The 24,946-nt window shown below is 36.4% G+C and overlaps 1 protein-coding gene across 1 annotated transcript in view; it reads right to left on the minus strand.

Moving 5' to 3' along the window:
* Galc (galactosylceramidase) overlaps window positions 1-24,163 on the minus strand; it is a 47,548-nt gene extending 23,385 nt beyond the window's left edge. The window contains exons 1-9 of the mRNA XM_087195449.1: window positions 23,983-24,163; window positions 18,787-18,855; window positions 18,431-18,494; window positions 16,512-16,623; window positions 14,539-14,680; window positions 12,681-12,719; window positions 7,923-8,053; window positions 3,421-3,576; window positions 474-598 (exon numbers count right to left, since the gene is read on the minus strand). Of these exons, the coding sequence (XP_087051575.1) occupies window positions 474-598; window positions 3,421-3,576; window positions 7,923-8,053; window positions 12,681-12,719; window positions 14,539-14,680; window positions 16,512-16,623; window positions 18,431-18,494; window positions 18,787-18,855; window positions 23,983-24,129 (985 nt within the window). The 5' untranslated portion in view covers window positions 24,130-24,163. The remainder of the gene's footprint in view (window positions 1-473; window positions 599-3,420; window positions 3,577-7,922; window positions 8,054-12,680; window positions 12,720-14,538; window positions 14,681-16,511; window positions 16,624-18,430; window positions 18,495-18,786; window positions 18,856-23,982) is intronic.
* Between the last annotated feature and the right edge of the window lie 783 nt (window positions 24,164-24,946).

Raw genomic sequence — 24,946 nt, forward strand, 5'->3', positions numbered from 1 at the left:
CATTTAATATTTGTCATCATGAGTCTTAATTTTGTTAGCTCACTCCTCTAATCAATAAAACTGTGCTAGTATTAAAGAATAAAGTATCTCCAAGACAAATTTCAAGACTTTTAGATACTCTGAGTTAGGTGTTGGAATGAATCTTTACAGATACACCATTTTGTTGGCAATTATCCTAATCTGTGACAAATGTAGGTGATTATTTCTATCTCATCACTAGAAACCTCGTGTCCCTCCTCCTATCTTCTTCCTTTCCTACTATTTTCTAAGGGCCTGGTCTTAGAATAATCAAGTATGAAACACAGAGAGTAGTCTAGTTAGACAAAAATATTCTTCTAAAACTTGGGCAAATCTCACTTAAAATAGAAACACACTTAAAATACGGACACACACACACAGTTTGTATAATCTCTTCTATGTGTTTTCCGTTTTGTCTCTTAGGAATTATGGGAGAGATGGAATCTGTACTGTACCTGATACCCAGATAGGAGATTCTACAACATAGTGCCCACTCCATGGCTCCTGGGCAGTCATCAATCCACACCGCCCAAAAGGCAATTCTTCATAGTAACTAGCCACCAAATTCCAAGCAATTGTGCTGAAAGATTTGTTTGATAAAAAAGAAACACTGAAACAATTTGTGATAAAAATGTAAAGGTCTAAAAGCCTAGAGTAAAAAGTCCATATCATAATTAGATATGTAAATGACCACAAAATGACCATTCAAAATGAGAAAACATAAGTTGCCTTAGGATCACTCACATTGTAAAAAAAAAAAAAAAACAAGAAACAAAAACCAGTATCATACACATCTAAAAATTTTTAATGGTGACTCACATAATGAAAAACATACAGATGTCTTTTTTTAATGTAACGTGCTATAGCCAGAAGATGAATGACACCCTATCAATACCAGACATGTTACAAATTTGATCAAATAGAAGCTTAATCCATACCTGCTTTTCTTTCGACAAGTCAGAGTTCTTAATGCCCCAGTTTCATGACATAATTTTAGGAACTTGACTTTGAACTGCTGCAGTTTTACAAATGAAAACTCTTAGAGTAGACTGCGTGGGTTCAAATCATGGTTCCACTACTTAACCTCTCTGGACCTCAGTTTCCTCATCTGTAAAATGAGGATAGTAATTGTACCTACCTAGTCACTAAGTTGTTGTGAGGATTAATTATACTACTGTGTAGGAAGAGTATGAAGCAAAGTCTTCTATAATTTTGCTTCAGTTACAAGTAGTAATTGCATTGGCTTGGTGGTCTCCTTTTTGGCCCTAATAGTCCACAGCAGATACTGAACCTAAGATTGCAACTCTATCATTCTCAGAAAATCCAAGCACAAACAACAAGTTCTCATATCTGTATGCCTCACAGCTATAAAACAAACAGCTTACTCACAGAATTTCATTTTTCTGATCAGTCCTCATCTACCATAAAAAATCAATCAAGTATTCTTAGCAAATCAAAGGCTTCTAATTCCCTCAACACAAAGTAGAAACAATAGTCCCTATTTTCAAAAATAACTATCAGTAAACATGATAAGAGTTCTCATGATTTTGCTCAATTTGCAAGATGTCTGGTGTCCTCTCTAGCTAGTGGTAGAAGTACAAATGGAGACAAGCTTTCTGGCAAGCATTTTCTAAAACATGTATAAAAACATTCAAAGTCCGTATACCTGTTCCCCAGATATTCCATTTCTAAGAATACACCCTAAGAAATAATTACACCTGTATACAAAAACAGTTGTACACAATTGATGCTTTCAGTTTATATTAATTAAAAACAGCTTTCACTTGTAGGAAAAGGAAGCTGTTCAGAGATGTATTTTCTACATTGCTGTTTCCCAAACTTTGGTGGCATCAGAATCACCTGCAGTACTGACTAAACAGACAAAATCCCAAATGCCTTCCCTATGGTTTGGTTAAGTCTGGGCAGCTGCCTAGGAATCAGCATCACAAGCAACTCGAGTGCTTCTTAAGGCAAGGCAAATTTGAAAAATATTGCTTTATGTAACAGGATATACATACGCATGAAAAATGATGAAATAGAAATATACTTCAATCTGAGGAAAACTTCATAAGGCCATATTAAGCAGCTTCTTAACAGATTATATAGTATGGTCTCAATTTTGTATTAAAAATATATACATGTAAATGAAAAATATGACAGATACCAACATTTTAGAGACAATTACTTCTGGATAGTAAGATTATAAGTGATTTTGTTTCTTTTTTGGTATTTATTTTTTAGAGTTTCTAAATTCTCCACCATGAATATACATCATCTTAATAAGAACAAGGACATGATAAGCATCTTTTCTTTCAAAACGAAATGGAAATTTCATAACATATAGGTCAACATGCATTAACATTACAAAAATATATGTATCAGTTTACCTTTGCTCTATCATTGCTTTAGAAGGTTAACTTGAATCTAATAACAATTAATGTGTTGTAAAAGCATTCCAGAAAGGCATCTCTTAGAAATAACAAGTTGTTCTACCTTAAGAACATCTGCTTTGTAAACAGCTCAACAAATTAATAGATGCCATAAGAAGTCAGTCAGGCAAACTGAAGTGGTTAGTTCATAAGACAACTGGTCTAGTCTTTTTGAAAGGTCACTATCACACACACACACAAAGTGGTGAAGAAGGAAGCTACTGTACATTTTAAAAAGACTTGAGGGCCATAAATTTTTCCCATGGTACTGGGGGTTAAACCCAGAGTGCCTCTCATGTCCTAGGCAAGTAGTCTGCTATTGAGATATATCCCCAGCCCACGTTTTGCACTGTGGCAGTATCATAGCCAGTGAGGTTTATCCAAGGTGCTAATTGAAAACTTTTGCAGAGCCCAAGGGCTGTAACTTCTAAATGCAATGCACGTGTTTGACTATGTCTTTCTTTAAAAAAAAAAAAAAAAGAGGGGGCTATAAATGACATTTTGAAGGACAATTGGAAAAATCTAAATATAGACTGGTATGAGAAATATTTTTAAAAGCTCATATATATATATATATATATAAATGGCATTATAATCACGTAGGAAAATATCCTTATGCTTTGAAGACATGCAATAAAATGTTTAGGGTGCAGTGTCATGACATATAAAGTAATTTATAACTGTTAAACAAAATACATGCAGCTTTTCAAGATTCAGGTTACTTCATGTATTTTACTATATAAATTACATGTCAATAAAACCCAACATTACTTAATATATAAGTAATACAGAAAAGTAGGTATAGATTTGATGTAAAGTAGGTTTGGATATAGGGATAATTGAAGCAAATAAGGTAAAAATGTTTAGAATCATTGAATCTAGGTTGTGCGTGTACAGAAATCTATTGTACTTCTTTCTACTTATTGTAATTTTTAAAATTTGTAAAAGCTCTAAATGGTTTTTAGTAACTTACGAAGTCATATTTCCATTGACATAATTCTGATTTAATATGCGTCCCCAACAGCCTGCACCCACGTCACCATTTAAAGTGCTAAAATCTTCAGAAGACCAAAGTTTCTTCTCAGTCAGCTTTGCATGCTGTGATACACGGGTGCCAGGATAATGAGCCCTACAAAAGAGGGTAAAGGTAAGTAGGAAAAAGAAAAATATTTTTACAACAGTAAAATAACTAAATAAATAACTTAAAAAGCAAAAGGAAGAAGAAAAAATAACTTTAGTAGTATATTTTGTTTAATATATCCAAAATTATCATTCAATGTATAATCAATATAAAACAGCTTTAACATTTTACTTTTTAAACATCAAATTTTCAAGAGCCAGTGTGTATCTTGTAAGACACCTAAATTTAGACTTGCCACATTTCCAGAGCTCCTGCAGTCAGATATCTGTGGCTACTATCTAATGTACTGGACAATACAACCCGAGCCCCTTACTTTCAGAAAACAGTGGCAAACAATCCTCTCAGGAATGGTAGAGGCTGAACATGGAGATGAGCTGTTTGAAGTAGAATCCATACTAAATGAGGGAGCAACATTTAGAGCAAAGGAGCAAACACTCAAACAATAGGAATAACAGCAGCATAAACAGATCCCAGAAAGTATGCACAACAAAAACCTACAGACACAGCCCCATTTAAGCCATGCACACGATGAATGTGGCAGGCAAGGAGGTATGTCTCTCCATGAAGGTGGGAGCCATAAGGCCTTAAGTATCTCCTGAACAAAAGTCCAGAGCACCACAATGACAAGAACTGGAAACAATCCAAATGACCACACACACACACACACACACACACACACACACACACACTGAATGAGGTCACAAAATTCCTTATCAGGGAAAACACATGGCAAGAGTCTGCAATCACCTAGGTCATTCTGACCCTGCAGGGTAGTTTCTGCAGCTTGTGTGCTGCCAAAAAACATAATAAACAATCTCAGCAAAAGCCTTTCCTTCATATCACAACTCTCATACAACATATAAACATGTGACTGACTTCCTGTTACCACTAATTAAAGTCCCATACTGTTCTTGTCAACCAACACAATTGTAACAACCAGTTCGCCTTGTTTTGTTTTTTAAAATCTATAAAAACCATACCTAAACTTGACTTTGAAGTTGACGCCATTAGTAAAGAACACACTGATAAACTGTGGTATCTTCCTATAACTGAGTACTAATCAATTAACAAGACCTACATCTATCTAGCAACATGAGTTAATCTTACAAATATAATGTTGGCCAAAATAACAGATACCATAAGATGCCATTTTAATAAAGTTTTTAAACAAGCAAAATTAGTCTATGATGTTAGAAGTCACAGTAGTTATAACTGGGGCAAAAGGAGAGGCTGGTGAATAGAAAAGTCTCCAAGGAAAAGTTTCTTGTGTACTGATAATTTTCTAGGTGGTGGTTCCATCTGTGTGTTTATTTTGTGGTTAATTCACTCATTTGATTTGGGTGTATATATATGTATGTATGTATGCTGTACTTGATTAAAAACTTTTTAAGGAAGTGAAATTTTTTAACAGGGACATGAGAAATTAAAATGAAACTTATTTTTAAAAAGAGAAAACATTTTAAAAGATTAAAAAATTTTTAAACAGAAAGTATTTAAACTAGAAAGAACACAAAACAGACACTAAGAAAAACACAGTAAGGGAAATAGAAAATATTAAGAATAAAATCATAGAAAACCAAACAGAAATACAGAGATTTTTTAAATTGTGAGAATCACAGAATAAAGGCATATGGAAAGGAGATCTACTGGAGCTCCTAAAAAGAAAACAGAAATAATGGGGCAGAATAATTGAAAGGGCATATACTATTTATCTAGGATTGCTAAATGCTATAAACTATCAGACTTTATAGATAAATAAAAATGCTCTCTACACATATGGGAATTATGCCACATTACTGATCAGGAAAAGAAATTAAGCCTGGATTCAGATATCTCAGAAGCAACATTTAATGTACGTAGCCAATGGAGTAAAGTTATGTTACTGATTAAGGATTATATCTAGCCAAACTATCCTTCAAAGATAAAGGATACAGAAAAGCAGTACTAACAAACATTAAGAAACAAAAAAAAGACTGTTTCTATGATCACTTTCTGAGAAACCTAGTAGATATTAAGCTTATAAGAAACTAAGAGAGAACTTCAGCAAAAGATTCTTAAAATGAGAACTAAGTACATTTAATAGTAGAGCTACCGTAAAAGAAAAAGTAAATAGGATATATGTATTACATGTCTGACTAATGTACAACTAATGTAGCTGAAACATTAGAAAGGAAGGAGGTGAAATGTCAAGCAAATCTGTCAACCAGGACTTTCTAGAAGTAAAAGCTTCCAATTTATAACTGACAAATCAAGACAGTAGAAGCTTACACCCACAGAAGAGTACAAAGGTTAACACTATGCAAATTAATATTCCATATAGATAATTACGCAAATTTAAGATTCCATATAGGAGAAAGAAAGCCAGGAAGTAGTTATCAAATAAACTGAATTTGTAGTTATCAAATAAATTGCTTTCATAAACCACCAGACAATATCTAAATAAAGAAGAAATAAATTACTAATATAAAACAGTTCCTCAACTTCAGTACTACTGACATTCTGGGCTGGATAATTTTCTAAAAAATAAGATAGGGAAACTGTCCTGTGTATCAGAGGAATGTTCAGAGGAATTCCTAGCCTCTACCTATAAGATGCAAATAGTACCTCCCTATCTAATTATGAAAATTAAAAATATCTCCAGACATTGCCAAATGTCCTTAAACTAGAACAAAGAAAACAAATCTCATAGCAAAACACTTTCCATTAGTAAATACATAAATCATGCAATACCAAAAGACATCAGGGTAACAGAGAACATAAACATTATACCAAAAAACAGAAATAAGTTTAACTTATTCACTAAAATACAAAGATTTTTCAAAGCAGCTTTAAAGCAAAATCTAATTCTATGCAAGCAATGCACCTAAAACAAAATGTCCTTCAAAGGTAGAGTGAAAGGCAATACAATTGAAAAGAAGCAGGAGTCTCTCAATCATATATGAAACAGAATGCAGCCCAAGAAGCATTAAACGAAACAACGCATGAAGTGTTAAATGACATTTTCTAATGATAATAGTTAACAAATCATAATGAAAATAACACACCCTTGTTTTCCCTCAAGACGAGCTATTTATGAAAGTTGCAATGAGAAAAGCAATTCATTTTAATTTTAATGTGTAAAATGTTTAAATATAAACACACAAACATGTTATTTCTCTTGCCAAAAAAGAAAACATAAGCCCATATCTAATCTAATCATTTCTCTACCAATTTCCAATATGGAACAGGACAGATGAACATGTTAAATTAAACTGTAAAGATGAAATTGGTAAAATTTAAACTGTGAGAAACTTTATAAGAAAAACAAACTAGTTTCTTCAACAAATAAATTAAAAGAAAAAAAAAGACCAACAACTTAAAAAATTAGAAGATACTTAAATATCAACCAGTCACAATGTAACAAATCTTAAATGGACCAGATTCAACTAAATAAAATTATAAAATAATAATTGTAGATTCTGATAATGTCAATAACCTATTACATTTTTAGGTATAATAAAGGTACTGTTTATGGCAAAAGAAACTTATCTTTCACTAAACTGAATTATCTTTCAATAATTTTATCTTTCACTAAAATGTAAATTTTTATGGAAAAAATAACATTTGAAAATTGTTTCAAATTAATGAGGGGAAGGAGGAAAAAGAAGAGGAATGGACACGTGCAACTGGAGAACTGGCCAAGAGATCTTAGATTTTTCAGGTTGAGAGACTGAAACACTGGATTCACTGTATTAGTCCACCTATTTTTCTAATACTTTCAAAATTTTTCATTTAAAAAAAAAGCATATTCAGAGAGCAAACAGAGTCTTCACAAGGGAAAAGACCAAATACCATACATATAGGTATTGGTTTTCAAAGGTTTATAAACTTTGATACAAATAAAATACAAATTCACTTTAAAAAATATTGCTGAGTCCAGTGAGTTCAAGGCCCAGAGAGCTGAAAGGAACAATGGAATAAGCAACAGCATCAAATCTATGCTACTCTAGGGATGCATGGCAAAAGTTATAGTCATTGGGCATATCAAACCAACTTAGGAACTAATTTCACAAAACTACCTTCATAATTTCTAAAGTTAAATACTACTCTGCCATTAACCTAAATAAAGTCCTATTTTATTACCCCAAACATTAACATATTTTTTAAAAACTTATTAATTAGTTTCATTGTCATAGAAAGATCCTCAAATACAAAGCATTTCAAAGAGAAAGCAATGAACTATGAGCTATAAACACTGGTTCAGTAAATACCTTACCAATGGGCAAGAGGCAAAAACAAAAACACAGTCAACACCAGAGCAACCAAAAAACTGCTAGTTTTAAAGCATGCCTTACCCAATAACATCAATCACCTTCAAGAGTTCAGGGTCATGGAGCATAGATGATGAAATAGGTTCCCACAGATTATCACTTGCTATGATTTTCACTCTCTGGAGACCTTGAGAGTCCAGCATCTTCCTTAATACCTTTTGACAGACACACACAACACAGGAAAAGTTACAAAAGAGTGTTTAGCTATTGAATTGTGATGAAAAAAGCTGAAGTATCTTCAAAATCAGTATTCTGATTAGATGATGATTTCAATATTTTCTCATTAGAAACTTGTCTCACAGGGGTTGTTTAGAGGGATTTTTCCCTCTTACTTTAAAATTATATTTAACCATAAAAATTAGGGAACAAGAGGAGAGAAATGTTAAGTTAGAAATAATCGAACTGGGCCAGGGATTTAGCTCAGTGGTTTTGCTGCCTGCTGTGCAAGCACAAGGACCTGAGTTCGATCCCCAGTACCAAAAATTAAATAAATAAAAATAAAAAATAATCGAACAGTACCACTAAGACAGCAACTATTATCTTGGTATGCTTTCTTACAGTTTTTCTCTGCATTTCTCTGCAGTCATACCAATAAAATTGGGGTCATATTATACATAACATCTGGTAAAATACTTCAACCTACCATTTTACTTTACATATTTCTCAATGTCTTTAAGGATTCTGCCATTATTGGAAATATTATAATTCTTAAATATTTTGTACCAAACTACAGGTAGAAATTAGAAATATTCCATTCTTACTATCCAGTCTTTGGCACTTATAAAAAAGATAGGAAACCAAGGGCAACCCACTTTCTTATTCCCCTTCTGTCTGTCTGTTAGGCAGAAACTATCTTTCTCTCAATAAATTCCTCCTACTCTAAAAAAACAAAAGATAGGAAATCAAATCTACCTATAAAATTGTTTTCTACAAAAATTAAAAGAAAGAAGCTAAGTTCTAACAGAAAATAAATTGATAAAGCAAACAATGATCACCTTCACTGGTACTTAGCATTATCCATGGGCCCAGCAGGGCTCTAAAAGAAGCATAAGATGGAGCCCTCACCCTCAAGTGGCAAACATTATCATCAGGACACTAAAACTAACAGCGGCAACTAGAAAATTAAAAAGCAGGTACAGTACATACCAAAATATAAATATTATCTACATGTAAAACAAGAGCAGAGAAAAGGACATAATTTTACTCAGAATCAAAAGAATCAGATTTCACAGCATAACTAACTCTTTTTAATGGATATAAATAAGTCTTGCTACAAAAGGCCCAAGTACTTTAGATTGTCTGGAATATGATGTCAGATGCTCAATAATAGGAGTTGAATGAATTAAGACAAGCAAAACTACACATTCTAAATTTTCTGAACTAGAGAAATTTTCAATTGATGTGCTCTTTCAGGAGGCAAATAAAAGCTTTAATTAAATCCATGCTGCATTTTACAATGAATGGTTTCTTAAAACTGATGTATATTTTAGAAAACATGGGGAGAATAAGTAGCAATCCAAATTCAACTTTCAAACAAAATCAATTTAGTCCAAGAGCATCCTGGCAACAGCAGAAATAGATCTTAATAGTAGATAGAGATGAACTCTCAAGATTCAATAGAAATGAGAATCTCTATCTCTTTATTAGGAAATTGACTTCTGGGAAGATGGTGGAGTGGTGAACAGCAGAGAAAGAGCCTCTCAGAGATTTGGTGTCCAGATGCTGGAATATAGCAATGTGACGAAGAAAAGAAGGGGGGAAGTGGGCCCCCAGGACCCAACAAGGATCTTAAGAATTGAAGCCCATGGGGAAAGAGGAGAGAGACTTCAACACAGAAGGAGATGGCAAGTGGTGCTTTCTCCTTGGATCCTGACTCACTGCATGGGAGGGGCAGCTCGAACCTCCAGAGGCATGGTAACTACTGACAACCCCACAGGCCTCCACAGAGAAACACACCAGTGGAACAGAGCAGTGGATGCAGAGGACTGCAGTGGCTGGTGAGTATTTCAGGTTCAGATACCCACCAAGAGAGAGCAATTGGCTGGCAGCCATCTTGGATACAGGCCAATTGGGCTTGCAACTCAGAGCAGCTATGGGCTGCCTCCATCTAGTGGCTCCCGCGTCAGGGTGAGGCAGAAACGAGTTCAAATTGACAGGTCAAAGAGCCAAGTTCAAGCTGGCAGGTATCTAAGTTCAAGATGGCAGAAAACACATGGAGTGTTGCAGGCTTTACAAATCAGACTCTAGCCTCACAATCAAAAACCAGCCTGAACCTCAGTAGAACCAAAGGTGCAGGCTAGCTGGTATTATCCACTACCCCACTGTAAATCTACGGCTGGCCTGCTGGGATTAATCAACACAGATCTGGGCTCTGTCTGCCCATTCTGTCTATCAGTGACAGCAGAGACATGCCCTAAATTGCACATTTTTTCTCCTCCTTTTTTTTGGTTCTTTGTTTTTTTTCTTGATTGTCTCTTCTTGTTTTTATACTAAGAACATTGTTTCTAGTTTTTTGTTGTTGTTGTTCTTGTTGTTGTTCCGTTCCCTTTGTTTTTATTTCTTCCTTCTCTTTCCCTCTTCTCTTCACCAGTTTCCCAAAATTCACTTAATCGTCCTTTGTCCTCCAGCCCTACTTCTAATCTCTTCCTCTTCTTCTATTTCTCTGTTTTTTCTCCCTAAACCCTTTTAAATTTTTTCCCCTGAGGATAAAAACCACCATCTTGAGGGCATATTTACCGTATATAATTTTCTGGTTTGTTTTAGATTTTGTTATATAAGCACAAATATAGTTCATATGGTTAAACATGGAAGATTAATAGTTACCACTAGGTTCTGTTTGATGCTATTATTATTGCTAATTGCACTACTTTAGCCAAGGTGACATAATTCTTCTAATCTGTTGTTCTTTCTGGTATGCCAAGACTGAGATGGCCTAAGGGTCATAAACAATACTATAGGCTGGTGCTAAAGAACCAGGGACTGAGCCAAATAGGCTCCAACTTCTCATCCCCAATAGGATCTTGCAATAGACTTAAAACCCAAAAGCCAGCTACACCTGGAAGATATCTGTGTCATTTCCTAAGGGTTCTAAATACTAGCAATAAAGCTACCTGCCATTAGCAACTTAGAAGCATCAACCTAGGAATTAAACTAAAAAAGAAAAAAAGGAAAATGACAAGATACAACCCTAGACTTCCACACACCAAAGGCAAACTCAGGGACAATGAGGTGGAATAATTTGAAAGCCACCCACCTGAACTCTCTGAAGTAGTAACAGCAGAAGTAACAAAGAAGATGAATGAGGCTCTTGAAAAAAAATAAATCAGAAATAATCTCTCAGACAACTACAGAGATGGTGACCATAATGAAAGAAATGGTTAGTGACTCTAGAGCAAATACAAATAAAAAAATAGAGGACCTTAGGAAGATGATGGAAACCATGAATGCCCAACATAGGAAAGAAATGGAATCCATGAAACAAATTCAAACAGATATCCAGGAGATTAAAAATTCCATTGAAAGTATATGCAGCAGAATGAGCCAATGTGAGAACAGAATATCAAATTTAGAAGACAGGATTGTGGGTAGCAATTATGAAGAGAGAGATTTCTTAAAAATAGCAAGGGACCATGAAAAATCAATCCAACATTTGCTAGATGATGTAAAGAAGAATAACAAAAGATTGATCAGAGTCAATGAAAAAGCAGGAGACAGTGCAAATGATATATTACAAAAAACTCTTCACAGAAGTAATGGCAGAAAACTTCTCAATCATGGAAAAAGAATTTGACATAAAGATAAGTGAGGAATACAGAACTCCAATTGTCCATGATAAAAAAGAATCTGCATCAAGGCATATAAGTCAATATTCCAAAAATTCAACACAAGAACAGTGTATTAAAAGCTGTAGAGAAAAGAAAAAATCACCTATAAAAAAAGCCATCAGAATCACAGTAGACTTCTCAACACAAACCCTCAAGTCAAGGAGAGGTTTGAGTGAAAATAGTTCAAGCCCTAAAAGAAAACAACCTCCAACTCAGACTGATATACCCCACAAAACTATCTTTCAAACTTAATTTTTGCTCTTGATGTTCTCATCAGCCCCACATTCAGAGCAGTCACAACACTGCACCAATAGTCCTTGTGCCTGAATTTTATAGCAGCTTCATTGCTCTATCTGCATATCCAGTCTACACCACTCACCACTATGCTGTTACCACCCCAATGGTACCGCTAAGTCATGTGGTTCTGGCCTCGATGGACCCTCTCAAATCTATGCCTTCTCTTTTCTGCAATTACAGATTAGTTAAAATGTGCCACCAGTCCAGTGAACATGTTAACTCTGATTGGACTCAAACTGTATTACTTAGGGAAAAGTAACTGAAAAGTAAACCAGTGAATAGCTCAACCTGAAAAGCAAAATTGCCATTTATTTTCCAATGACAGGAATTACTATTTTTAGCTTTTTACCTCCTTAAAAACAGCAATAATAGTATTTAAAATATGAGGATTTGTAAAAATTAAAATAACATAAGCATATATGAAAAGTAGCTCAAAAATATTTGTAAATGTAGATGCTACTTCTTTGCTGATCATACTTTAACATCTGAAATATAAACATTATTGAGGTTTTAATTTTATGCTACAATTAGTGTAATACATAACTGTGATGCTAAAAGTACAGTGTTTCTACTATAACCTTCCTGCTAATTTCTGTATGTGGATCCATAAGAAATTATGTATGAGTACCTTTAAGACTGAAAGACATTATATTTTACAGACCTTTATATAACTGGTATCAAATGACCTTTCATTCCAAATCTGCAAAACAAAAAGTCAAAAAGTCTAAATTGAAAGTTTCCAATTACCAGAAAGTAGATGTCATCATTAAGGTGCCACTTCTCATGCCATCTTTTATCTCATAACATCTTTTCATTTTTCTTACTTTATGGAATACACTCCCACAGAATTTATAGATACTCATAAGACAACATAAATTTTTTAAATTAAAATGTTATCTTTAAAAATCTCCAAATACTTGGTTACTATATTTTTAAAAGTCATTTATTCCAGATATTTACAACAATGGCATAAACATTCATTCAACAAATATTGACAGTGCAATGCATGCCAGAACTATATTAGGCACTAGAAAACTAACAGACATGAGGATTTCTCTATCATCCTGACAAGACCTCTATGATCATATCTGAAAGTCAAGTATTAATAAAGAAACTGTATAAGAAATTCTTTGAAGCACACAAAAAAATCACAATGTGTTAGAACACAAAAGCAAAGTCTTAATGAGAGGGATAAAAGGAAACATGCATAAGTCTCAGGTTCAGAATCATAAAGCACGGAGTTTCAGGGTTGAAAAAGAACTTCTATGACTTTAGTTTTGCAGTTGAAAGAGACTATTAATAATGGAGATTGAGTCTGGAATCCAGGGGTAATTTTTAATCAAAGAAGTTCTTTATCATGTGATTATCAAGCATCTAAATGAGATATAAATTTCTCACTATTTACCAGAAAACTGTCTAAATATTACTGCACTATAATGAAAAGTTATTAGATTCAATCCTACACTGAGTCCCACTGTGGGTTAAAAATGCCCTGACATTAAAGAAAGCTCTCAAATACAAATTAATTTTCAATTATAATTTGAAAAAGGATAGCAAAAACAAGTGAGTTCATGCTTCTGCCTTGCTACAGCCCTTGGTTCATGCTCATGTCCTACTTAGCCTGTGATACTGCAGTTTATCTGCTCCAGGGTCTACTCTCCAGAGTTTACAAATCTTGGTAAATGTTCTGGTAACCCTAGAACATTACAGTCAGTGCTCTGAAACACAGCAGGAGCTCAGGACATGCTTGCTCATAAGCTAGGTCATGACTTCATCAAAAAACTCAATTTGGGCAGACAGCATATTAATAAACCAATGTTTATGGAGACCCACCATGTGTATGCACCATATGTAGGGTATAATGCTCCAGCCTGCCAACATACTAGCTCTGAAAATACACATTTTATACTTTTTAAATTACTAAAAGATGTTGTGTAACCATTTCAGGCATGGAAAGGCAGATTTCACCCAGCCTGTTAAATCTGGGCCACCACCTATATTTTTACAGCCTAAGATATAAAAGTGGATTTCAGTTTACATTCTAAATGGTTATATAATTACCATAAAATATATTTTATGCTGTCTTTAGACCTACGAACCCCAAGATATTTGTACTCTAACCCTTTAAAAAAAGTTTGCAAATGCCTACCTTAAGACAATAATGGAAGGCTCATAGAACAAAGCAAAAATCATAAACTAGACAGGAAACACAGTACTGTGCAAGAAGTACAGAAACTAGGGAAAGCTTTGAAGCAGGAAAATTTGAGTTAAGTGGCTTTAAAAAATATTTAAAACAGTTTGGAGATGATATGCACTCAGTACAGTTTTATAAGTGGGAAGATATGGATGAGTAAAGTTCAGTAATAAAAAGTCACATGGGGTTGATTTGTGTTTTTATCAGACACCATCAGAACAAATTAGTTTCACAACACAAAGTGGTCAGGCACTTCTGCAGAGTCAAATTACTTTTAAAAATTACACAATTCCAAAATTATTCATATAATAAATATATTACTAACTCCAATATAATCTATGTCCAATTCATGATAATGTTTGGCTCCCAAAATCCAGCTCACAACATAGTAGGCAGTCAGCTTAGTATTTACATAAGGCCAGTTGAAACCTTTTCCCAGCCATCCAGGAAATGACCATGGCAATCCTGGAGAGAGAAGAAAGTGGCAAAGGGGGAGTAGACAAAACTAAGCCACACTATTGAAAATAAAACAAACCAAAAAAATACTCAGGTAAATAAATGAGCAATACATATCTGACCAAATAAAAGATTATATACCACACACAAATTATTGAAATCTCTTCTACTCTATGGACCACAATGAAATGTGCAGTCAGACCCTACAATTCTAAATGTTCTTTCAAGAAAATGAAATAAAAAGCACAATAAGCACCTTTCTCAAAGACATTTACTAATGGGAAGGAATGTACATTTTAACCTGCCCACTCTCTGTTGGCACATTCAATATTAAATTTCTGTTCTCTGAGGTCAAATCTAGAGATCTGAAAGCCTTATGCTAACCTATCCCTATGAGGTAAGTATGACACAAATCGCTCGTTTCATGAATATAACTTCTTACAATCTAAGGCTACTTAAAATATTCATAGGCCATCAAATTTGGCAAAGTTAAGCTTGTCTTTATACGAACATAAATGCCAACGGCTCAACAGGGCAATATAACTTTGTTAAATGCTACATATCAAATAAGTCCATAGTCTTCTAATAACCCTGACTAGTAAAATTTTAAATTCTGCATAGTAGAAAGCCACTAATTATAGTTCTAAATCCTCTGTCACTAATACATAGTTCCACAGCTGTCAAATATATTGCCGATCTAATTCACCACAGAAAAAAATCAAAATCAAAACAACATGCTTATTTTGCTAAGCTAAGTGTATTACATAAAAAATATGGCATTAAAATAAAGGAACATTTGAAAACAATCAAATGCTAAATACAGTCTAAAGGCCCACCATGTGTTAAGTCCTTGTTGGGAAAAAAGTTTAGCATGCCAGATTTTCTGAATGTAAATGAGGCTTGAACTTGGAAACAACCCATAGGGGAGCATGAGCCCAATTCAATAATGCTTTTACTGTGCAAAGCATTTCTGGAATCTTTCACAAAAGTCCATTTGAAAGAATATGTTCACTCCTCATAGTTTTTTTAATTGAGAAATTATTACTCTTTTCCTTTAATTTGATTGCTAAAGAAATTTTTTTAAATCAATTGAAATCAAGTCCTCAAAATTGATCATTAATTTTGCTTAGTCTGTTTGAAAAACCCAACTGATTTCAAATGATGAACATATCCCACCACTCTGGGTGTCTGAAATACTTCACAGGCTCTGTGGGCATTGCTACAGAACAGTGAAATGAAGACAGTACCATTTGAGCAATTAGCCAATGATCCTTCCACTAGAACCTAAGCCCAATATGGGCAAGGACTGAGGACTGGATTGTTGAATATCCCAGTCCCTGGAATAATGACTTGTACATCACTGAGGTTTAAAAACAAACAAACAATGCTCTTGGATACCACTCTTCTAAAAATGAGGCCTACTACTACAGATAACCTACAAGTTTGTAAACAGTATCGCCCTTGTACAAATTGTGATGAAAGATTTTGTCTAATTACATAGTTTAATCACCACGAGGGAAGGGCAGAATGCAATTCATTTTAAACCTGATTTTGCAACCTTCCATCTGTGACCTTAGGTCAGTGACATAACTTCTCTAAACCCCACCCTTCTATAAAACAAAGGGTAACAACTTCTTCCAGGTATATTATAAAGAGCCAACACAATATACAAAGGCAGAGAAAGATTATTCCTGGCACATGTTTTGTTGCTGCTAACATACTGGTAATATTAACAACATTCTTAGCATTTTAGTATTAACAGAAACACTACCAACATGATTCAGAATTTGAAAGTTAAAGAAAAGGAGACTGCAAGAGCCATAAGTATAATACATCACCTATAAGTATAATACATGAGGGTTCCTCTTCTTAGCTTCCTTCATTAACCACCATTCATACCCTCGAAAATAATTCTCATCTAGTGCATAGTGCATGTGGGAAGGTTCAGTGCCATCTGAACAGGAGAGAAAAAGGAAGAAATAATCCATTGATGGTATTTCTGTCACCTCTTACACACACTTCACAAAGTAGTACTTCGTTCCAATCTGAAGTTGTGCAAATAAGAATAACCTTATATACTTGAAGATGGATAATCAAAGCATATTATTTCACCTTTTTTCATTATCCTAACCACTATAAAGATCTCCAGTAATAAAATCAAAACTTTCTATATTATGGGAAATGTTAACACCTCACATAACTGAAAATTCTTAGGACTATATTCTCATGGGCATTTTAGTCTTTCTGAGATTTTCAGATTCCCCATGTCCAACTTCAAGTTCACATTATCTCAACTTCCAGCCTCTCAACTACAATTGTGAGTCTCCCCCAATTCCCGAGACCTGATCTTTAACTTCTTCACCATGAGCCTACAATGTCTTAATGTAAAAGTCTCAAGAAAAAAAAAGTAAAGAATATGAATCACCTCTATAACAATAACAAAATTCCATACTAACCCTCATTGATAGTTGAGGTAACACTATCAAGCACAGAGGTAGGCAACTGAAAACGAAGTTCTCATGTGTTCCCACACTTCAAAACATCTGTCCTTGCTAAGTAGGGGCTTACAAGAAGGACCTGGCCCACTTCTTCTCAAAGGTAAACATCAGAATTCACAAGAATTGCTTGCTTATGTATCTCTACCTCTGACTGAGCTTAAGCAGATCAAGCTGACCAGTCATTACCAACTCTGTATAAAGGACTTTGACAATAAAACAAATGTCCTCTTGTCACAGACTGGGAAAAGTTTCTGTTATCATGGTGTTCTTTTGGTTTTGATTTTCATTTTGCTCTTTCTACACAGATTAAATAAATACTAACACCACCACACAGATATACATCTGTTAAAAAGTTATTACCAGGGCCAGGGATTTAGTTCAGTGGTTCCGCCTCCTGCCTCGCAAGCGCAAGGTCCTGAGTTCGATCCCCGGCACAAAAAAAAAAGTTGTTTCCAGTTCACTAGCAGGAAGACAAGTATTCAGAAGATATTCTAGTCTACAGTTAATTATAATGCAATCTAACGTATGAGTAATTAGCTCCCTCTCATCATGGAGAGATTTCTCTTCTTCCCGGAAACCAGAGGCCTATAAACTGCTGCTTGATGACATATACTACACAAAGCTGATCAAAATGGTAACCATGAAGATTGAAGATTTAGTGGTTAAAAACAGTTTTGAAGCCAGGCATAGTGGTTCACGTCTGTAATCTCGGCACTCTGGGAGGCTGAGACAAGGGTATTGCAAGTCTGAGCCCAGCCTGGGCAATTTGGAGATTTAGTGAGACACTGAAAATACAATACAATACAAATAGTTTTGTTTTTAATATAACAAAAAAGCTATATCCCTAAAATATTCATTAGTTATATTTTACCATATATTTTAAAGTTAATAACACCTTATATGTTCTATAAAAAATTAAAATCTTTTTTTTCTTTTAACTTCTCCATATAATTCCAAACTATCTCTACGCTCTGTCAAGTGTAAACAGTTTTTACAAAACTGTGGGGTTTTTTAATCATTGATTACTTCAATTAAATAAGCAACCAAAAGTCTGAAAACTTTTTTGAAAAATTCCTATTTCTATATATTATAAATGTTTTAAATAATTACAGGTAGAAGAGAAAAAGTAAGAAATAATCTACTAGCAACTATCAACCTCACAAGAGCTGATATTATTTATATTCTAAAATCATGGTCCAGAACTTTAACTATAAATTAAACTGTTGGAGGAAAATAAAATCCTATTTGCCCAAATACTCCTACCTGTTGTTTGCCCGTCACCACCTATTTCAACTTTTAGAATATGCAATGAGGCACCAAAGTTTGGCTGTGGAAAAAAATTAACAGTATTAACACTGTGTTTCATCTTGGCTGTGGAAACAAGTAACAGTATTAAAACACTGCTTCACGGTATAAACCCTCAAGACAATCACTAATAACAGCCTTTGGTTTTACAGATGAGAAAACAGAAGCAAAACTTCAAAGAGCATCTTATTCCAAAAGTAGTTTGCCATTTTTTTCAAAAGCTAAAATTGTGAAGCTGATAAATTCTATGGCTGAAGTTCACTACATAGTGTCTATAGAATCACTGTACCATTAAATAATTATTTTCTTATTACCTTAAAGAGGTAATCCAGTATTTCAGAACGATAGGGCTCTGGGTAATTTACTAGAAGTCGGGAGGTGGCCTGAAAAACAATTTTCCAAAAGTATGAATGAAATTAATCCCAAAATGAATATGAATCTATAATTAACGCATAACACCTGGGATGCTCCTACCTGGCCAGTTCTTGGGCAAGAGGAAGCTGTGCAAAGTCATTTCCTAGGTTAATTGTTTGCTTGCCTTTGCTCTGCCAATCACTGCACAACTACAGCTGTTTTTTGCCAACGTGTAAAAGTTCTCTTCCGCCAAGATAACAGTTGGCCGTGATTTAGGATTGCTAAGGCTACTGTTGAACATTATGACTGCACACTTACTATGACGTTTGAATTTTCTATCTTGAGATCATTTGTCAATAATATTTCGTGCTAAGATGAGTGGCTGAAACTCAAATAATTTTTCCCCTCAGCATCTTGCAGGAAAATATTGTAAGCAGCAATACTAAAAAGAGCACTAGTTTCCCCATCCTTTGTAAGCTGTGTTATTATTAAGAAAGATCAAACAAGGATCCATGCCAGGCTGAGCTTAGGGAACTCCAGAATACTGCATCCCTGGCTCCCTCATTCTACAGCCCAGTGACGACAGGAAGGGAAATGTTTTCCAAGACTCTCCTGTCTTGGGCTAGGCCCTGATTTAAATTAAGAATTTACCTTTTATAAGTTCCTTACATGATTAAAGCCTCTGAGGAAACACTGGCCATATGAAAATGGAATCTCTTACAAGACTGGGATTAGAAAGAACGGAAGGATACATGCAGAGAGTACAGATTATAACTAGTCATACCTAGACTGTGACAGGTGACTACTTGAAAAACAAATCACAAAACCAGTAACTAAACAAAAACCTGTTTGAGGGGAGGCAATATAAAGGAAAAATAAATCAAGACAGGTTTTCAGCTGAAAGAATAGCACATCCCTAAGCCTGGCCCTACACTGCCATGGGGTCAACCTTCCCTTCTGTACGCTCACAGGTGCTACCAGTTCATTCTGGTGGTGCCCATCTCTACTCTTTCTCCCAGAGCCTCCCCAGTGCCTGCACTGAGCCGCAGGCCCATCTCATCTAGTTCAGCACATCCAAAGCAAATAGAACACTTTTACCTAAATTGAGTCCTCCTCCTCTATTTCCTGTCTTATTAAAAAACATCTGCCAAAACCATGAACCTGTGATGGTTCATCAAATATTCCATCTATAAGTCACCAAGGCCTCCTTAATGTCTCCCAAACCCATCTCCAACTTTCCAACCCCATCAACTTAACCCAGGGCCCTGCTCTCCTGCTTAAACAGTTGAATAGCCTCGGGGCTTCCTCCCTGCCTCAGTATCTTCTACTCTCCATATCTTGTACTCTTTTCAAATTAATCTTCTTAAAGCACAAATATAACTATGAAACTACTTTATTTAAACCAAAGACATCCCCTTTCTGAACAGCTTTCAGACAGAGTTCAAATTTCTCAGATTTACACACAAATCCCTTAATTATTTGGATCCTAATTCTGACACTTTGGCCGTAATGGTTAGGCAGGGAGCTAGACATTAGTGGGCCTGAGGGATAACAGGGTTGGGCTGCTAGTCCTTAAAGAGACAAAGATGTCAAACACTTCATCAATCCTGCCACCTGGCTAACTCCAGAACTAGACACACTGCATTCCTGGCTCCCTCGTCCTACACCCCAGTGACCTCCTGAAGGGAAATGTTTTCAAAGACTCTTCTGCTGTGGGCTGGGACCTGGTTTAAATTAAGAATTTATCTTTGATAAGTTCCTTACATGAGCACAGCCTTTGAGAAAACACTGGCCATTTTAAAAAGGACAGAAAGCCATTTTGCAATTCCTAAGTAACTTCTAAGTAAAATAGCTGTAAGCATCATATTCCCCTAGTTCCCCAGACCCCAAGAGTAACTCTCGGGTGCATATAAATGTATTCAACCTCACACTCGGGGCAGATGGCTTTGTGCCACTGCCTGTCTTCTCACTTGAAGGCATAGCTCTCTCTATATCTACTTCACAATCAATTCTTCCTATACTTCTGCATGGGCTATGTGTCTTGACTGAATTCTTCCATCAAGGGCAAAAAGAACCAAGGACCAAGGAAGTGAGGGGCCAATTTCTCACAGCATCCAGACCTGGCTTCTCAGTAAAATAATCACTGGAATACATCTTAAATCCAGACATATCAAATTGCTTTTTCATTTCCTTCTGCCTGGAATATGCCCTACGTCCTCATCTACACAACTCCAATTCATCCCTCAGCTGTCAGCTCAAACTCTACCTCTCCAAGGAAGAAATGTCCTCCACCTTGCCCCACTCATCTAAGCACATCTCCAGCCAACCTGGGCACCAGGTCCATAGCTCAGCCACAATCCTTCGCACCCTGCACCTACCCACTGCTTGATTTTTCTGTTTCACCTGAGTTCCTTGAGGACACAGTCTGTGTCATACTCAAGTTACATTTTCATTTGCTGTTGTAATGAACATTTACTCAGTATTATAATGCTATTTTGTGGTTGTTTCACTGGTACAAGCAACGTAATGGCTTCAAGTCAAATGGAGCTTACAAACTCACTCTATCCGTTACAGGCCATGTATGTGACCATGAGCAAAATACTGTAGAGTGAGTTATTTTATTCACTCAGCTGCTGCAAGACTAAAATATATGTAAGGAAAAACTTGGCAAAATTCTTGGTACCCAGTAAGTTCTCAATAAACCGCAGACAACGTATACACAAGTGATGGAGAACCTTTCAGAGATGGAGTGCCAAGCTGAAACCCAAAACCCACTTATTATGGCAAAGTCCCAACACTGCAATTAAACCCAAATACTGAAGTTTTAGTTTGGAAAAAAAACAACTCATATATTAACATGTTTTGCCTTAAAAGAAAAACACAAGAACATACACACCACAGGTTCATCACCACTGGTAAACACTATCGTTTTTTGGAAAAAATATACTGTTCTCAAAAGAGCATGCTGCCTAGCAGAGGCTCAAGTATCAAACTTAGTATTTTTTAAATGAATGAACACTTTATATGCCCACTAACATATTCTTGATCCTAGTAAGCAAGTCTTTTTGCCATACATTATGCCATTAGAACTGTGCATTTTGCCTCTGGGGAGTTATTTTGCTGTCTTTACACTTTTGAACACAGAAAGTTCTAGCCTTAGACTAACAACATGTTATTATGCTATTCCACATCGATAAGCACTATGAAAGCCAAAAGCATTAGTGAAAAGCAATACAAGTAATACTGAAATGTACCATCAAGCAATAAATTTTCTAATTCCTAAGTACTTAGAAGGCCTGAAACTTTACAAGACCAGGAAGAAGCCTTATGGACATTTCTTCCTTCAAAGGCCTTGAAATAACTTCCCCTTTCCTAATCCCTAAAGTTTAACATTAACCAAAATTAGCCATGTGCCAAACATCATCCTAAATACTTCACATCTATCCTCACAATGCTACCAGGCAGTTATCACTATATCCTCAGAAAAGAAAACTGAAGCAAAGTGACATTAAATAACCTGCTGAGACAATACTGTGAGTGGCAGGACTCAGAATGGTCCAGACAACCTTCTCAAGTCCAAATTCTTAACTACTACCAAAATGCCTGCCCTAGGACATCAAAATTAAATGAGATCATTCTAAGTACTGGCTGCCACAAACTGTGCCGGGTATAAAGGGTTCAAAAAGAAATGCTAATTACAGTGTTGAAATCATTTTTATTTATTATTTATTGAGCTTCTAAGATGAACTATACTTAAGCACACTAATAATTGTTGGGGAATCATATCAGATTAGCTAGGGGTTTCCAACTCTAGGTTATGAAATTATTCTTTTCATTATAATTTTAAATTAAGCTAAATAAACAAAGATTTCCATTTTCAGGAAGTTTCTGTTCTAGATTTAATATCACTTGTAAAGGTATCAGAAGGAGAGCTCAGGGCCTCACTTTATGAAATACTGGCTACTTCAGGTTTAGACCAAAAAATAATAAAAAGGAGAATGGTAGCAGTAAAAAAATAAATCCCCACCAATGTGGCTCATTAGTCCACAGGTTCCCCCTGAAATATGTACCAGAACCTGTAGGTAATATTTTAAATTAGAAAACAAAAGTGTAAATATCAACAAGGCAGTGTAAAGGAAAAGATTTTTTCCCTCAGCAGAAAGGTCACAGCCATGATCAGGCTACCTGCCGAATTACCCTGCTGCAAACAAACATTCATGCTTGTTCTGAGTTGAACTTAAAGACACAGGTTCCATCTGACTCAACCTAACAAAACCAGAAGTTTAAGAGTTCATCCTTACTATTTTCAAACAAAACATCTCTAGATGTGATCTGGGATACAGGCAAAAAAAAAAAAAAAAACCTTCTTATCAAAAGTCCTGGCAACATAAACCCCAATGGCCCAACAGTTACAAACAAAAAGAGGCAAAACAAATACAAAGGTTAGGAGTGTCAAATAGGGCAAATACTGTTAGGAGCCAAGAACGACCATGCCACTGAGGAAAGCTCCCACTCGTGCAGGTCACCTGCTGGCATGTCCAGGGAACTGAAAAAAAAAAAACCTTCTTCTCCTGAGATCTTTAAACAGGAAAAAAGTCTCTCAATACCCAGTATGAGAATTGAGTAGTAGCGTGTTTGTAAAAGCTAGCTCCAGAAATACAAAGCTAGAATTGGGAAGATAGAGTCTACATGTTAAGCACACCCGTCGACCCTTAGGCACCCTAAAAGTGAAGGGCCAACATTTCCCACCTCCTCACACAAGGGAATTCCCTCAAAGAATCATAAACAGCTCCTTGGGGGTTCAGTCACTCTCTCAGGTATGCCTCCCAACACGCAGGACAAGCCTGACCCCAATGGAAAAGAATCCTAGACCATCACCACAGAGGTTCCCGGCTCCCTGGCCTCAGTAGGGCGACTCTCCCTGAGCTCGAGCCCCGGCTTCGACCTTCACCTGTCACATGGTTGTGGACCTCCGAAATCCTCAGCAATCAAACCCAACCCCCTCTCTGGGTTCATCTTAAAACCCCAATCCCCGGTGCCCGGACGAAACGCGGGGCAATGCCGCGGGGGCTTGCGGGGGCTGCACTGGACGGGACCGGACTGGTCGGGACGGGACGCGGCCGCACCGAAATTCCCCGCGCACCCCCGCCGCTCACCCCGCCGCCGCTGACCGCGCCGATGCCGTCGAACTCCCGGCCCAGCCCGTCGGAGTCGTCGAGCACGTAGGCGCCGCTGGACGCCAGCAGAGCGCACAGCAGCAGGGGTACTAACATGCGGCCCGCCGAACCCGCGGCGGCAGTCATAGTCCTGACGTCCTCTCGGCGTTTGCCTGGACTCCTCAGGTGAACTGTCAACCATTGTGTAAGTCACATGACTCCGGCGACCGGGGAGGCGTGTCCGCCGCCATGATAGAAAAGGGCAGGAGGATGCTGACGCCGATCCCGCCATCTTGAGTCCGGGCAGCAGGCTGCCCAGGCATCCGCCAGAATGCAGCGGGAGGGCGAGGGCGGAGCAAGCTCTCTGCCGGCTCTTCTGGCACGGATCCGGTCTCCTTCCGGAGTACTCTCCTCGGTTCCTCTTCTAACCTCACATGATTGTACGTGTTAGCTAAAGGGAAGTGGCCGCAATGACTGATCCTACCATGGACCTGTCCCAACATACGAGGACGCGTCTACCACGTACCAGTCTATAGCAGAGCAAGAAAGAGGACCAGGCTTTTAGCTCCTGACCAAGCCCAAGTTCAGCTGACACCTTGGTTGAGTCACTTAGCTTCCTAGCCATGGGAGAACATAGGATTAAATAAGATAATATTAAGGTAATAGGCACTCAATAAACCTTAGTTGAATGTACTACATGCTTAACAAATATTAGCTGGAAAAATTCATTCTATTAACTACCGTGTATAGCCAAGGCATTTAATAACCTTGAAGGAGTTAAGAATATGCCACTCAAATACACAGCTCTGGCACACTATTTTGGAATGAAAGCATGTTTTAAAAACAGCAGGTGCAAGATCATTCTATCCTTCATTTTGTTTTTAAAAGCAAGATGAAATTCCCATGGGAAAGATGTCCTCAGCATCAAATAACATTCTTAGCAAGGAGAGAAGGTCGAAGCCCA

This window comes from Heterocephalus glaber, unplaced genomic scaffold, assembly GCF_053883595.1.
Source record: "Heterocephalus glaber isolate CG9 unplaced genomic scaffold, H.glaber_assembly_v1.0 deba00001608, whole genome shotgun sequence".
NCBI classification, from domain to species: domain Eukaryota; kingdom Metazoa; phylum Chordata; class Mammalia; order Rodentia; family Bathyergidae; genus Heterocephalus; species Heterocephalus glaber.